Source organism: Scardinius erythrophthalmus (genome assembly GCF_964197995.2).
Source record: "Scardinius erythrophthalmus genome assembly, chromosome: 15".
Taxonomy (NCBI): domain Eukaryota; kingdom Metazoa; phylum Chordata; class Actinopteri; order Cypriniformes; family Leuciscidae; genus Scardinius; species Scardinius erythrophthalmus.
The window spans coordinates 7,473,070-7,489,286 of record NC_138235.1 but is presented as its reverse complement, the minus strand read 5'-3'; the positions used below and the strand labels follow the sequence as shown (position 1 = coordinate 7,489,286).

General features: G+C 38.4%; 1 protein-coding gene across 5 annotated transcripts; it reads right to left on the bottom strand.

Moving 5' to 3' along the window:
- Positions 1–11: 11 nt before the first annotated feature.
- Positions 12–14,215, bottom strand: fbxw12 (F-box and WD repeat domain containing 12). Of its 5 annotated transcripts, none has more exons than XM_081386991.1 (11): positions 14,037–14,171; positions 13,215–13,252; positions 11,496–11,566; positions 10,345–10,518; positions 9,724–9,841; positions 4,286–4,492; positions 3,145–3,309; positions 1,699–1,909; positions 571–749; positions 359–489; positions 59–270 (listed from the first exon to the last, which is right to left on the bottom strand). In XM_081386991.1, exons 3-11 carry the CDS (start codon positions 11,546–11,548, stop codon positions 171–173), a joined length of 1,338 nt encoding a protein of 445 aa, XP_081243117.1. In that variant the 5' UTR covers positions 11,549–11,566; positions 13,215–13,252; positions 14,037–14,171; the 3' UTR covers positions 59–170. The 5 variants fall into 5 exon arrangements, with proteins under 5 accessions (XP_081243115.1, XP_081243114.1, XP_081243118.1 ...); XM_081386990.1 differs by lacking the exon at positions 14,037–14,171 and adding an exon at positions 13,442–13,534; XM_081386989.1 differs by lacking the exons at positions 11,496–11,566; positions 14,037–14,171 and adding an exon at positions 13,442–13,574 and having other exon boundaries at positions 12–270.
- Between the last annotated feature and the right edge of the window lie 2,002 nt (positions 14,216–16,217).

Genomic DNA, 16,217 nt, shown 5'->3' with positions numbered 1-16,217 from the left:
ATTAGCTAATTGCAAAGAAGAAAAGTTATGTTTTATGCAAACAATTACAGCCTTTTAACAGTTTTGAATTGTTTGAAACAACTTTTTTATTGTCTCATCAATGCAAGATCATCTTTGGCTATACATGGATCTGGTCAGTGAGTCAAAAGATCTGAATACATTTGGTGATTTCAGAAATCAAAGGTATAAGCCTTCAAAACATCCTTCCCATCCACTGACTCCGCAGAGGCCACAATACTGGAATAATCACAGGCAACGTTGGTGAATCCTCTAGACAGAGAAAAAAAGAAGCAGCAAATACCTGTCAAAATACAGTACATGTGAACATCACTTGTCAGTACGGGTGATACCGCTGTACCTGGATCTTGTGAAGGATCCTCCGAGTAGGTGATACTGGCTCTCGAGGGTCAGCCCATGTTCTGGGTCATTTCTCCAGGTCAGAACTCTGAGAGACAGGTCTCGAGATGCAGTCACCACCCGAAAACTGTCCTGCAGGGTCCGCACAACTCATGCGTTATAAGCGAGACTTTTCACAGGGAAAGTGTTGATGGCAGTGTTCAAACAGCTTACCACACAAAGAGCAGAGATTGGCTGTAAATGGTCTTGAAAACTAGCTACAAGTTCTCCTTTAAACGTGTAGACCTTCAGATGGTTCCCGTCTGCAACCAGAAGAGTGCTGTTCCCTCTCGCCTCGAGAACCACGTCTGAACGCTGGCTCAGCTCTACCCCGAAACACGCCACTTGTTGAGCTACATTGGGAAGGCATGACATTCAGTAAACATTGCATCATAACACTTTCAATTGTAATTTGTAGGTCCGTGAAGATTGTAAACAACAACTATAGCATTAAAGGGGACATATCATGAAAATCTGACTTTTTTGACGTTTAAGTGCTATAATCAGGTCCCCTGTGCATCTACCAACCCAGAAAACATGAAAAGTGAAACCAAGTAACTTTGTTTTGGTAAGCCTTTCTCTGCAAGCAAGTCAAAAAATAAGCTGATCTGATTTCGCTCCCCTTCTGATGTAGGAAGGGGATCTTATTATAATATTACCCGCCCTTAATCTGCACGTTTACACCCACGGCGCCGCCGTTTGGTTTTCGCAAGCGACAACAGTGTAATCAGTTCTAACGCAATGGCAAAAGTTGGAGCAAAGCATGAAGCTGTTCTGTCGTTGAGCACAGACGAGCACTGAACACTACTGACCAAAACATGTCACAGCTGTCTTATAAAGACCTCAGGAACTGTGGACACTTGTGTAAAAGTTAAACATGACGGTACATGCAAGTCGATGAGATGAATCAATGTAACTCCACAACAACTACATAAATGTATCCACTAACCATACAGAAACGTCCAGGTGCGTCTAAAGGTTTAACCTCTTCCTGAGTCTCTGCGTAAGGCTGCACTCGCTACGGGTTATTTCTGAGATTTTGGATGAGTGAGATTCACGTGTTTTGATATTGCCGGAGTATCTGAAGCTCGTGTAAAGGATCGGCCCTCTTCATTTGCATTTAAAGGGACACACACAAAAACGGTGCGTTTTTGCTCACACCCAAAAAGGGGCAACTTTGACAAGTATTTTGACACATTCTGGGGACACCATAGATTTTTATTACATCTTGAGTAAAGTGGTATAATATGTCACCTTCATTTACACCTACGGCAAGAAAAGCGATAGATTTCTAAGGCTAACCTTGTACTTCCTTTTTGTATTTGGACTCCTTTAAGGCCAGGTCAAAGACTGCGAGTGTTTTGCTGGTGAAGAGGCCGTCAGATTGGATCACTGCGAGACGTGCCGGTTGAGACGGGAGGAAGACGGCGGCGCAACAGCCAGAGACGGGCAGACTATCACACACAATTTCCTCGTCTTCAGCAGGACAACACACACTCTCACTGTAGAAAACCTGCCCAAACACACGCAGGGTGTCAGTCAGTCTCTCCAAACTAACTTGCATTTCAAACGGGATGTCTGTAATGTACACTTTTGGCTCCATTGTCTCAAAGTCAATGTTTTTTTTTTTTTTCTGAAATAAGGTCTGTGGTGAACACAAGCTTGAGATATTTTCACATTTTTTATTCTGTGACATAAAATACATCAGAGTAATGGGACTACAGATGTTGTCGGGGACATTAAACATCATCAGCCGAACAGGTAAACTCATCTAATCAGTTGCTTTCACAACCTTCACGCTCCTGAAAACTATAACTCAAACTTTAAGGGAAAATGTTTTTTACATACGGACTGAAAGCAATAAAAATGGCGACTTAAAGAGTTGTCGGAAGCTTATTGGTGATGACCGTAGTGCAGTTTGTTTATAGCCCACTTTTGTACTTCTGGCTTCAAAATGTATGTTCCTTGGTGAAGATTATCATGACGAACAAAACGTTTAAGAATCATGAACTTTTGTTGTTCACAGAGATTATTTTGGTAACACTTTATTTCGATAGTCCACTTTAGACATTCTACTAACTATAAGTAACTTTGCAACTACATGTCAACTACCTGTCATTAGAGTATTAGTAGACTGTCTGCTTAATATTTGCTAACACTCTTTTTTGTTGGTCCCCTAACAGACATTCTACTTGGCAACTACAAGTCAACTTATTCTCCTAAACCGAATCCTAACATCTAAACTTAACCTACCAGTCTATTGACTGTCTATTACAGCCTACTAATACTCTAATGAGAGTTAGTTGACATGTAGTTGAAAAGTTACTTATAGTTAGTAGAATGTCTAAAGTGGACTATCGAAATAAAGTGTAACCATTATTTTATGCAGTAATCCAAAATCGAATGGAAAAATCCTGTTGTTTTTTTTTTCTCAAGGGAACCGGTGTGATGCAGACTTGTTCGGCTACAAGAATACGTCACGGCTCATTGTGTGAACCAACACTGACGACTGTCAGTTCTTTCACCACAGGCATAAGAGTTTAAACCCTTGAAAACCGGTGAGCTCCAACATGAAACATTTGATTTGAAGAAAAATTACTTTTGAAAAAAGTCCAAAATTGCATACTTAGAACTAGTCCAATCTCTATGGAGATTGGGTTTTTCTATCTGGAACCCTAATGCTCTGCTCGCTTTCCGATCTATTCCATCGATGAAATGGACTGAAGCTAATTTTGAGTGCTTGCTTACCTTTGGGCTCGAGTTAAAGTTTTCTTTGGAGGCAGTGAATATCCATTTTTTATCTGGCGATGAGAGGAGGAGGTTTAGCCTGAAGGAGTCGCACACCACGTGTCTCGAGACTTCACACAGCGCAGGGCAAGTCAGGGCGAGCAGAGACCCTACAACAGTTCCCACCTAAGATATTAATAAATGAATATATTAATGAATGAAGAGGACATATTGTTACGTAATAGTAAATCACACGACAAGGAAGAATACTAGGAGATGGGCTTTAATAGTAAATACTTGGGAAACAGGATAAACTCAGGAGAAATACACACAAACATTAACACTGTCATCAGCGTGTAACGCGTTAACACAACACCGTTTTCAACAAAAAAACGTACAACTTTTTATGCGTTTTGGCCGTTTATTTACACGACAACAGTGTTTTGGGAGCATGAAAATGCAAACTTGAAAACGGGTTTCAAAGTGCATGTGTCTGAAAACAGTCTCAGTGTAAACAACAAAAACGTGAATCTCTGAAGACGATGGCGTCACGCACATGCGTATTACGTGTTCAGTCTATAGTGTTTCATCGCCATCTAATGGCCTGACAGCAGAATACAGCGTTTTTAGACGTTTTCGTGGATCCGTGTGAATGGGGATCGTGTTGACATTGATGTCGTCTGTACACAGAAACACTTCTCCACTTTAGAGAACACAGGGACTAAATACATGGAGCTACAGTAACAAAGGAGCTTGATTAGTAAATGAACAAAGTAAATGACGTCACTAATTAATCAGACTGGGGAAAACTAGGTCACAGGGACTGAACCAAGAACACGATGAAACACAGCAGACAGACTAAACATATATATATATATATGTCAGAAAAACTTTTTTAGCCAATATTTAGTCTCATTCACTGAACAGTTCCTAAGACTGAAGATGAAAAGAGAGGTTTGTGAGGTGTAAAACGAATGTTAACGTACACATCACGGCATTGTGCATGAAAATTTTTTTTTGCATAAATTCACTTCACTAACATTATTATGCATGTGCACGAGGTGTGATTTTTACATCCAATTGAGAAAACAATTTTCACTTAGGTCTACAGTACATACTACATATTGACTGTACAGCTACACATTTGTAAACGATAGCCTACCATGAGAAAAGAGCAGTCTTTGTAGCTGAATGCCAGTAGTGTGGTCTCGGAGAATCCAGACATAAAGCAGGCCAGCTCCTCTCCGCTGGAGCCCTTCCAGGTTTTGATAGTCCCCGCGCTGTCGGACGTGACGACCACAGACTGCCCCGGATCCACGGTGATGTCCTGCATGGGGCTCTGGGCAGGACTCGACCACACACTAACACCCTGCAGAAAACCACAGTTACTGTAGAGCTGGATCAAAAACTGACAAACTTCAATTTGGTTGCGCTTAATTGTCATAAAAAATAATGTCATAACACAAAATAGTTCTTACAAAAGGCTTCAGTTTCTTTATGCATAATAAATATGAGATAATGTTTAGTCACCCTGCTGTATTCTAGGTAGGGTTTTAGAATATCAAAATCGACTGCTGGCGGTAGATCCTTCTCCTATTTAGCACCAAAACTTTGGAACAGTCTTCCTACCATTGTCCGGGAAGCAGACACACTCTGTCAGTTCAAAGCTAGATTAAAGACACATCTCTTTGACCTAGCATATACATACCACATTATGGACTTCTATAATTCAATGTTAGGCTGCATAGATTAGGTCAGCCAGAACCGGGAACACTCCCCATAAATCCTGATGTACTCGTTACATCCTAAGAAGAATGGCGTCTACGCAAATATTAGTCTCTCTGTTTATCCCGAGGTTTACCGCAGTCCACCGTATCCAGATCTGATGAAGGACCTGCGCCTGGACACGACGACAGCGCAATCCTGAAGTGTCCACTAGTCTTTTCCCTGTGAAGGCCTTCCCTCCCTTTACCTCTCTACAGATAAAGCGTTTTTGGGATAATTCCAGTTCGCATGGATACGCGGAAGAGATAAAAAATTCTGTATTATAAATGTTTAAGGCCAGACAAGTAGCTTGTTGAGGGTTTATTTGTAGGGAAGGACTACACGCCTGCGCACATATATATTCAAACGCGTATACGTATAGAATGCAGAGTTATATAAAAAAAAATATCTTGGCTCTTCCAAGCTTTATAATGGCAGTGAATGGAGGATGAGATTTTAAAGTCCATAAAAGTGTATCCATACGACTCCTGGGGGTTAATAAAGGCCTTCTGAAGTGAAGCGATGTGTTTGTGAAAGAAAAAAATATCCATATTTAAAACTTTATCAACTATAATCACCAGCTTCCGGTAAACGGCCGATAGAGTAACACTTGACCCGACGCATTGACGAACGCGGAAGCGCAGAGGATAGAGCGAAACAAAACACCAGTCACGAATTAGAAGTCTAAAACAAGAAATTTTAAAGACAAATGTCGGAGGAGCTTGAGTTCGATGCCCAGATGTATTTGTTTGACTCACCTACTGTAAGCTTACGCTACTCCTGCACCGCGTCAGGGGTTACTCTTGGGGCGTGAGTCGACTTGCGTACGGCCGTCTGCCGGAAGTTAGTTATTTTAATTAATAAAGTTTTAAATATGGATATGTTTCTTACACAAACACATGGTTTCGCTTCAGAAGGTCTTTATTAAAGGGGTGGTATAATGCCCTTTTCACAAGATGTAAAATAAGTCTCTGATGTCTCCAGAGTGTGTGTGTGAAGTTTGAGCTCAAAATACCCCACAGATATTTTTATATAGCATGTTAAAATTGTCACTTTTTGAGGGTGAGCAAAAACGCAACGTTTTTGTGTGTGTCCCTTTAAATGCAAATGAGCTGCTGCTCCCGGCACAGGGGGCGGAGCTTCAACAGCTTGTGTCCTGAAAATTCAAAAACTTTTAGCCTTTTAAGTTCAAACCGGAGTCAGACAATGATGGAGAGACTCAAGAAGAAGTGACAACATGTAGAAGCAACAGGACATTTCTGAAGGGTTAGTTGATGAGTTTATATTGCTGATGTGGAGTATCTTCTAGTCATTGATTAACATATTCTGTCTTGATAATCTATAAATCGCGTTCCCGGGGGCAGGGTTTATGTAAATTCTAGGGTTGGTGATGTCACTAACCCAGGAGGAAGCTTGTGTAGTCCCTACTAGCCGTTTGTTGTAGTCCTTAAAAAAAGAGTTCTTTAAAAGTAAATATCTCCTTTTGCTTTGAACTTTGAGTCTTGTAACTTTGCAGATGTTGTTTATGCTCAAACAGCAACATTACACACTAACTAAAGTAAGAAAAAGTGAAATCATAATCAACCACCCCTGCAGAGCTTCAAAATCTCATCCTCCATTCACTGCCATTATAAAGCTTGGAAGAGCCAGGATATTTTTTAATAAAACTCCAATTATATTCGTCTGAAAGAAGAAAGTCATATACACCTAGGATGTCTTGAGGGTGAGTAAATCATGGGCTAATTTTCTTTTTTGTGTGAACTATGCCTTTAATATTCAGCAATATTATTGACTTGACTGTGCTCTGTTATTATTATGAGAACTGAACTGAGCTGCTTTACAGCTGAACTGAACTCATTCCATAATTGATTAATTTTACACAGTTATTGAAAGGAACTGAATCCACACTGAACTGATTTCAACTGAACAATGACACTATTGTCTTTTTAGAGCTGCTTTCCAGCAGGGGCCCGTTCTTCGTACGTTGCTTATTACATCCGAGATCAAATGACACATCCAGGATGATATCATCGTGCGAATCATGATATGGCTAACTCGGTTCTTCGAACACACTTTCCGGATATGATTAGTATCGCTGGATTGAGTTATCTGAGATAATTGCGCGTTCATGCGCTGTTTAAAAGGGGATATGTATCGATAGTAGAAACATTGATCAGCAACGCTGCTATTGGCTGTTCAGCGTGGCCAAAGAGCGCGCTCAGTTTTTCTCCTCAGCAGAGCAAGAACTAATAGTCGAAGTTTATTCAGAATTTTAATGTTTAATCAAAATGCCAGGGAACACCTCAAAGTCTGCAAAAGCCAGGAGAGAGGGCTGGCAAAAAGTAGCAGACAATTTAAATCCGTTAGAAGTGGCCATGTTAGATGTTTTTATCACTTATTAGCCTATATTTTTGTATTTTAATAATTGCATTATTACTTTGTGCATTGTAATGTCAGTCACCATGCTAGAACATGGGAACAAATAAAAGTGAAGTACAAAAATATTCTACATAATGGTAATTTTTAGTTAAATTATAGTCTCTTTTATAAAAGGTACTGTTAAATAAATGGTTGTCTGTTTATAAAAGCAACCAAGGAAAAGGCTGAGAAAAAAAGAAAAGAAAAGATCTTAGTAGCCTACACTGTAAAATATTTTCTGCTGCATTAAATTAAGGCCATATAGTCATTTCAACTGTTAAATCTTGAGTAATGATGAATTGCTTTGACTTGTGAAAGTGAAAACTGATAAACTTATGTTAATGTAAAAATATTTTGCCATGAGTTATTGATCACATTTTTCCCGAGTGTAGTTCATTGTAATGACATTGTGTTTTCCTCTTTTGTGCACTTTTACATAATAACACTTGTATCTGTTCCCAAGAAAGTGGTGGCTGAAATATGTGCAGTAAGTGGACATTTTCTAACTTTCCAAAGGAAAGAAAGTATAAGACTTATAATGTCCATTTGTTTCCATTGCACTGGACAGTGAATAAACCCTCTCAGATAACTGTCATATGGAGGAACTAGCCTACCTGCAAGTGCATAAATAACTTTACTTCATTGGTACTTGTATGCTTTATGGCTGCAATATAAGTTGCAGGATTCCACATCTACAGAAAGGCCTACAGAAGAGTCTGCACACACAGAGGAGACATAGGCCTACAGGTGGACAGTGTATAGCCAACTTTTCCTTTTTATATGTTGCATGAGGCATGTGTCTAATATCTCTTGTTGCAGGCACTTGACCACTGGCTTTTCTTTACAAAGAACAATTGAAATAAAACTCAAGGAGCTAAGCATATTTGTCTTTTATTAAACATTTAATGAAAAGTGGGGTTTTTTTGGCAATGTTGTGTAATATGGCACATGCAGAAATGTCACAGGCCCTGTCAGGTGTGCAACCCTCAGACTTTTCAGACACTGAAATCTTCCCTTTAGTTAGCCAAAGTTCATTTCATTGTGTGCCCTTGTCCTGGCTAGAGCTGCATTGTAACTGGTTTGGGTCAGGGAATGGGGTCATAAAACACCTGTCTGCAGGAATATGTCATAATCACCTATGAAAAAATGCAGTTCTGTTAGGATCAGCATAAGTGTATGTAATACAGCGAGCTTGATATTTAATTGTGGAACTTTCCTTACCACTTTCAAATAATGTGCATAAATGTGAATCTCTGAAAATGCTTAAGTCATGCACAGATCCTGGCCATTTTGCTTTCACATTTGTGATATGGAAGATTTTAGTCAACTGCCTTTTTTATTTGATATAATATTACTAATCTGGAATATTAAGAATCACAATAGTGGGCTGCACATTTACATTGTGAGTCCCCTTTCTGTTCACATAATCCCCTTCATTGAGGCCTTGATGGCAGTCTATGGTAGCCTATAGTCTATGGTACCAATCACGTTAGTGAAGCCTGAGTGACATATCTGTAATCGGCATGGTCATGATGATCTTCATAATAAATTATGATAGCCTAAAAAAAAAAAAAAAAAAAAAAAACTGCTTTACAACATTGGGTCTTAAAAATGAAAAATTTCACCCAAAAATGAAAATTCTGTCATCATTTACTCTCCCTCAAGTTGTTCCAAACCTGTATGATTTCCTTTCTTCTGCTGAACACAAAAGAAGATATTTTAAAGAAGGTTGTTAATTAAACAGTTGCTGGTCCCCATTGACATCCATAGTATTTTTTTTCCTACTATGGAAGTCAATGGGGTCCATCAGTCGTTTGGTTACCGACTTTCTTCAAAATATCTTCTTTTGTGTTCAGCAGAAGAAAGAAAGTCATACTGGTTTGGAACAACTTGAGGGAGAGTAAATGATGACAGAATTTTCATTTTTGGGTGAACTGTCCCTTTAAGTGGCTTGGAAATGCCACAAAAAAAAACTAAAACTGTTTTTTAAACATAAAAGCGACAAAAAACGACAATCTCACGAATCACGAGAAAAAATATATATTTCAGAAAGTGCACTATCGCGCTGCGCTGGACTTCCCGTATCAGCTCCGCTTATGAAGCCGGGATCTAATCCTGATAACATGAAATAAGCCTCTGCTCCCGAGCAGGTTTAAGTTTGCGCACATGTTGCTATGACAGCAAGTCCAGGATGAGCGTCGAAGAACCAAACAATCCAAGATCATGCCAAATCACCAACAATCAAATCCAGCTAACTGAGTTAGCGACGTACGAAGAACGGGCCCCAGAACTAAACTTTCTGCTTTCTCCATTTTGATTTGGGGGTGAAATATGTCGAAGGCGTTTCTTGAGATCCAGCTTCATGCCTACACACTTTTATTAGGTCTCTGCCACATGAACGAGAAAGCCTGTTAATACCTTGTGAATGTCCCACGCTTTGACTGTCCCATCTGTCGATGCACTGCACACAACAGGAGAGCTTTTCCACACATCTGAGCGGCCGTCGTTTCCAGACAGGTACTCAAAACCAACAACCCTGCCTATGGATGAACAGAATGACTCAAAAACTCAGATTTTCATCAATCCGAATGAACCCAATCTGATTTTAGATTAGTTTACATATTCACATATTCATTTACATGTGCAGTACCTGGTTTCTAAACTGTGTTCAGAGGCAGAGAAAGCATGAATGTCACAGTGTAATTGTTGTGTTAGCAAATATTTAGCCTCCACCACTGAACAGTTCATAAGATATCGGAAGAAGAAAATAAATGTTTGTGAGATGTAAAGCGTATGTAAACGTACACATCACGGCACTGTCATGTGCGCACAATTGAGAAATCAATTGGATTCAAGCTATTACAGTTTTCATTTCAGGTCTACACCACCCCTTCCAATCTGATTCACTTCACTAACAGATCATTTGGTTGCATGTAAATGTGGCCAATGTGTCATAAAATCATTTGAAGAGAATTTATGTCACGGTCATCCTTGAAGTGATTTGCATTGGCATTATAGCACATGTTTGTATGAGATCACTTGCCTGTATGTCCTCGTAGGGTTTTGCACGTGTAGTCTGCACACGACCTGCCGGTCTTCATTTTCATCTCCAGGTGAGAACGACGCATATAATAAGCTTTCCATGAGTGTGTCCCGGTGTCTGAGAGATGCTGGGAAACATTGCAGAAACTCCATCTCTGCAGACACATTCTCCTACACAAGGATTCGATCTTAAGCGTCTCAACAGAAGAATGTGGCGTAAAACACAAGATATCAGCATCCTAAGATGAATGCTATTCAAGGGTCATCCCTGGTATTCAGTGCCATTCGGACAACATCAAATTTAGAAAAGCAAATTTAGAAAAATCATTAATCATGATACGGTGATGTAAAACATTTGAAAAAAGATTTTGGTCAATCTCAGGTAAATAAATGTAACCATTTATTCAACAAAATCAATTAAATGGAAGATCAAAAATGTCTACACGGACAAAAAACAACAGTTTCTAATTTAGATTCTAATTATTAATATATTATTAATTATTAATATTAATTAATATATATATATATATATATATTTCCCCAAAATTTTACATTTTTTGTTTTCAGATAAAAATGCCTAAAAGGCGTTTTTGTTTACGTTTTAAAGTATATCATTGATACTCCAATACATTTTCAATGTCACTGAATTATTAGGTTTTTTTTTGTGTGCTATTTTTACGAAATTGTTGTAAACAAAAACTGCTTAATAGGGTGGACTAGGTAATGACAGGGTGGACAAAATAATAACAGGGTGGACAAGTGGTATAAAAAATGGATGGATGGATCTCTAACCTACAACCAGTTACAATATTAATTTAGTTATAACTGAATTTTAAAAAGAAACAGTAAAACATTTCTAAAGAACTTTAAATACACTACTTCTTCAACTTTAAACATAACTTACTTTCACAATCAGTACGTTTACTCTCAGTGTCCACTGATTTAACAGGGTGCACCACGTCTGAGCAACAAGACGCTAACTTAGACGCATTATCAAATGAAGAACGGCATGGTTTTCAAACTGTAATTTAAAAAATATGGGTTTTCTACTGACTTTTTCATATCTCCCTTAACAGAGTGGACGTGTTGACCACATACAATTTGAAAGATAAAATTTGTCAGATAGAAAATAGTTCTCACAAACTTGCCCAAGTTGTTGTCCCTCCAAAGAAGTGATGACTGCTTTATGATATGATGTCATTTAACTTTTTCAACTTTCCTTAGAAGGGACAAAAAACAGAGTGGACAATAACTTAGACTAAACCTTGCTAAAAAAAAAACCATTTATTAGAATTGTTTAAAAAATTTAAGACACTCCATACATTATTAAAGAGTCATGACTGATATACCCAACAATGTACATTGGAAAAAAATCACAAATAGTAAGTTTTGTTTTTATCATGAAAATGGGATACACAAGCCTGGGGACATGGGAAAAACGGTGATATATGGTCAAAATGCTGAAAATCAACTTCAATATGCTTATGGTTTAAATGGTGTTACTAAGACAGCTTTAAAATGGATACTGATCAACATTTTAAGGCAGTAAGATAATGATCTTTACAAATAAAAGGCACTGAATCCCTGGAATGACCCTTATATAGCAAACAGTACAGATAATTATTGTAATTTTACAGTTTAAGCGATGTTTAAAGGGGGGGGTGAAATGCTCATTTTCACTCAATCTCCTGTTAATCTTGAGTACCTATAGAGTAGTATTGCATCCTTCATATCTCCAAAAAGTCTTTAGTTTTATTATATTTATAAAAGAAAGATAGGCTGTACCGAGTCTTTCCGGAAAAAAACGAGCGGCTGGAGGCGTGCCGTGTGAGCGGTGTGCTAAAGCAGTGCTAACCGAGCTAACAACACACAGAGACATTTGGAGCAGTTTTACTCAAGGGTGCAGGGATTTGTATTATTTTGAAGCACCCCCGGACGCCGCCATTGGCTAACGGAACCCCACCTGCAGTTAGCATCCCATTGACTCCCATTCATTTTGGCGTCACTTTGACAGCGAATAACTTCACATCTGAGGCGTTTAAAGACTCCATTTGTCCATTATTTATTTCTAAAGAAACACGACAATGTATAAAATGCTCCATTACCTTGTATCTTACGTTATGGCCCTGTAGAAGCAGTTTTTGTAAAAGTAGGCTAACGATTGCGTCACAGCCACGCGACTCTCTGTCGCACAGTAGAGAATTACCGTATGGACAGGAGGAGAAGCTCGCGGGCAATCGGGGGGACGTCGAGGCAAAATGACAAAGTAATTAATCAGAACACCTACAAAAAGTTTCTCTTGCTCCAAGATCATGGACAGCTCCTACTCACGCTCTCCGTCTCTGCGAGTTTCGGAAGGTAATGATTCAGATTGATCTTGGCACAGCTACTAGAAGACAGACGGTTTGCTCACGTCACATCTGCGTCGTCGAGCTCAGTTTGAGTCTGCGCAGTACGCTGGACCCCCAGGAAGTAAGATTTTCTAATTGGCTTCACTTTGTCTCCGTTGAATTCAATGGGGTCGCTGTGTCCATTTCTTTTACTGTCTATGGTTTTACTCACCGCCTGCGACCGCGAACCTTTATCATTGTGAGTGCTCGACCCTTAAGCATTAGGACCCATATAAGGAAATTTCGCCCCAGCTGACGTCACGAAGACCCATACTCGAAAAAAACTTTCCGAAACTTGTGACAAACCGGAAGGACAATTTTTGGCACAGAAATACTCCTTCAAACGTACAATTTAATTTTTGAAACTTTGTCCATGTTTAGCATGGGAATCCAACTCTTTAACAGTGTAAAAAACTCAGTATGCATGAAATAGCATTTCACCCCCCCTTTAACGACATATTACCTTTATTGACTTACCTCCACAACCACGGTGTCTCCGCAGCATAGCACCAATCCTACACAAACAGTTTAAATGTGCATGAAAATAACATACAGTACAGTGAGGTCCACAAGTCTAGTGAAAATGCTTCCATTTAGCTCTTTTTTCTGTTTAACAATTTATATCAGCATCACAATTACAGTGCAAAGTTAAAATATTGTACATGAATTCGAAAATAGCAGTATTTGGTATGTGTTCCTCTTACTTTATGATAACAGCGAGCTGGCATTTAAAAAGAGTGGAGGTTCAATCTTCAATCTTCAGGAGCCACCACTGGCATGTCACGTGACCTGGCAGTGGATGGCTGGCAGCTGCCAGTCGTTATCACGGCCATTTGACTGCGTTAATTGGGATAAAATTCTCTAAAACGCCAATCATGCAAAAGAACATAATCATATCAACAGATACATAATAAATGAGCTTGAGAGGGAGGAACACAAAAACTGTGGTTTCTGAAACCTGCCAAAGGCTGACTGCCAGACAACTAGCCAGCCACTGACAGGTCACGTGACATGCCAGAAAAAAACAGATGGTCCATGTTAGGAATTGAGAATTTTTCAAATAGAATCTTTTGTGTTTCAATGAGATCACATGCTCAATGTCACACATTTGATTATATGATTAGTTACCTAAAAAATTGTATTTATTTTTTGTAAAGTAGGGATAATAACATCTCTTTCTAATGGAAACAAAAGGAGTCAGTAGAATGTCCTGTCATCAGTCTGACTCTCGGTCTTTCTAGACTCTACGCGACTGGCGGCGATCTAAACATGGATGTCATCGTTATCTGTGTCGCTTACCTTACACACTGTGGATGCTCGGATTAGATCTTCTTCTTGAAGAAGAGAGAAGATACTGATCAGACAGTCCAGAGGTAAACTTTGCCAGATCTCCATTTCTTACAGCAGAACTACAGCTGCCGGTTGCTTTCATTTTCAGGATGATGACGTCATGATGATGTTTTCTACGGAATAACCTCAGGGACACACATTACGTTACCTGTAAACATGCACTTGCAATCAAAATTATTCAACCCCACAGAGACCGGAATAATTTACAAATGTAAGCACTTAGTGATACTGTCAATATGTAAAGAATTGTTTATAGGTCTAATACAGCTATTTATAATTATTCAATCTCTATTCAACATTGCTGTTTTAAAATCACTTATGGTATATGGTACAAAACTGTGGTTAATTTATTATTATTATTATTATTATTATTAAATAAACAAATAAAACATTAGGGAACTCTATATCGACACTTAATTATCTGTAGTTGTGAGTGACATGCATAAGTTTCACCCATGCATGTGCTGAAGTTTAATAGCAAATATAGCCAAGACAAGAGAGCTCTCACAAACGTTTTATTACATCAAAAGGGTCATGGCTACGATAATTAATAAATTTGTATATGCATTTTCAGAGAAAATTCGATTTTGAATTCGGTAACTCAACTTTGCATTCTCAGAATCACTCAAATAAACGTTATGAAATTAATATTTGAATAGTAAAAATGAAATAGTAAATTGGAATGTTATCGAGCATTGAAAAGAAAATAGCGTGTGGCAGATACACTATTGGAGAAACAAAGCATAGACCGATGCTGATAGATAGATAGATAGATAGATAGATAGATAGATAGATAGATAGATAGATAGATAGATAGATAGATAGATAGATAGATAGATAGATAGATAGATAGATAGATAGATAGATAGATAGATAGATAGATAGATAGATAGATAGATAGATAGATAGCAGTGGCGGCTGGTGAAAAATATCTTAGGTGGGGCTGTCATATTCAGCCGGTTTCAATAGTCTGGTAACCATGGGAGTATTAGGCCTACTTTCTGCCCTTGGTATGTGTATTGTGCTTTGATGTTTATTTTGTTCTATTCCTTAACCCAGTCCCAGTGGTTCTCAAACTTGAGGGTTGTACCCCAAGAGGCTTTAATATCCTTCTGCGTACCCCCACTCTTCAGTCACACCTTTTCCAGTAAGGGACAATATTTGCCCCCTTAAATCGATTTTTTCAAGTGCATTTTTACCTTTACAAATACCTTTTTAAAATAAATAATGGTTTAAAAAAAAAAAAAGTTAAATAGATAAATATGCAATGATGGTAAAAACGAAGTGATGCTTTTAAATATTAAATTAAACCGCTAGTAGGTGGAGAGTCATCGAATCATTCATTCAGTAACGAAGCAAGTGGCTGTCATTGAATCATTGACTCTAAAGATTCCTTCACAATCATTGCTGTGTGATGCAGTTCTGCTGTGGCTTTCATTTGAGCTATTATTTTGTTGTAAAAATACTGACAACTGTGTTGAAAATGAACATCACTTAATATTAATATTTCGTTTGTTGAACTGTTGTATAAAATCAATGTCACTTTTGCAATCGTGTGGATCTCTTCATAATGTGAATGTGATCAACATTAAACACAGGAACTCACACAGGGTATGTCTTTGTATCGAAGAGAGTTTGAATCTTATATCGTTCTTTATGCTAGTAAGTGCTAACTTAAATCCCTAATTTTACAAAGGTAACGTACATTGTCGAGCACGGCAGTATAGCGCGATTTGCTGAGGCCGCAATCTGCACGAGACCTGTCAAATAGCCTATACACGCTGCTTAAATGCACAGTTTTGACCGCAAAAGATGAGGTAATTTTATCGTATGTCATGTATTTACAGCATTTAACCTGAGAGAAATGCATGCTCATTTTAAATATTATTTTAAGATGAGGTAGTATTAACGTTAACGTTAAAGGAACAGCAAAATTCTGCATTTTGTTCCCGCACCCCCTTCTGTCACCTCACGGTTTGAGAACCACTGCCTTTACATATCTTTGTAAAGCAAAACATAATAATAATATTACAAATAATTATTGTTAACCACCCAAACACAATTTAACACAAACTGCATGATACCAGTGCTCTGTGAAAAAGTCAGTAATTATTTAATGCCATATTAACG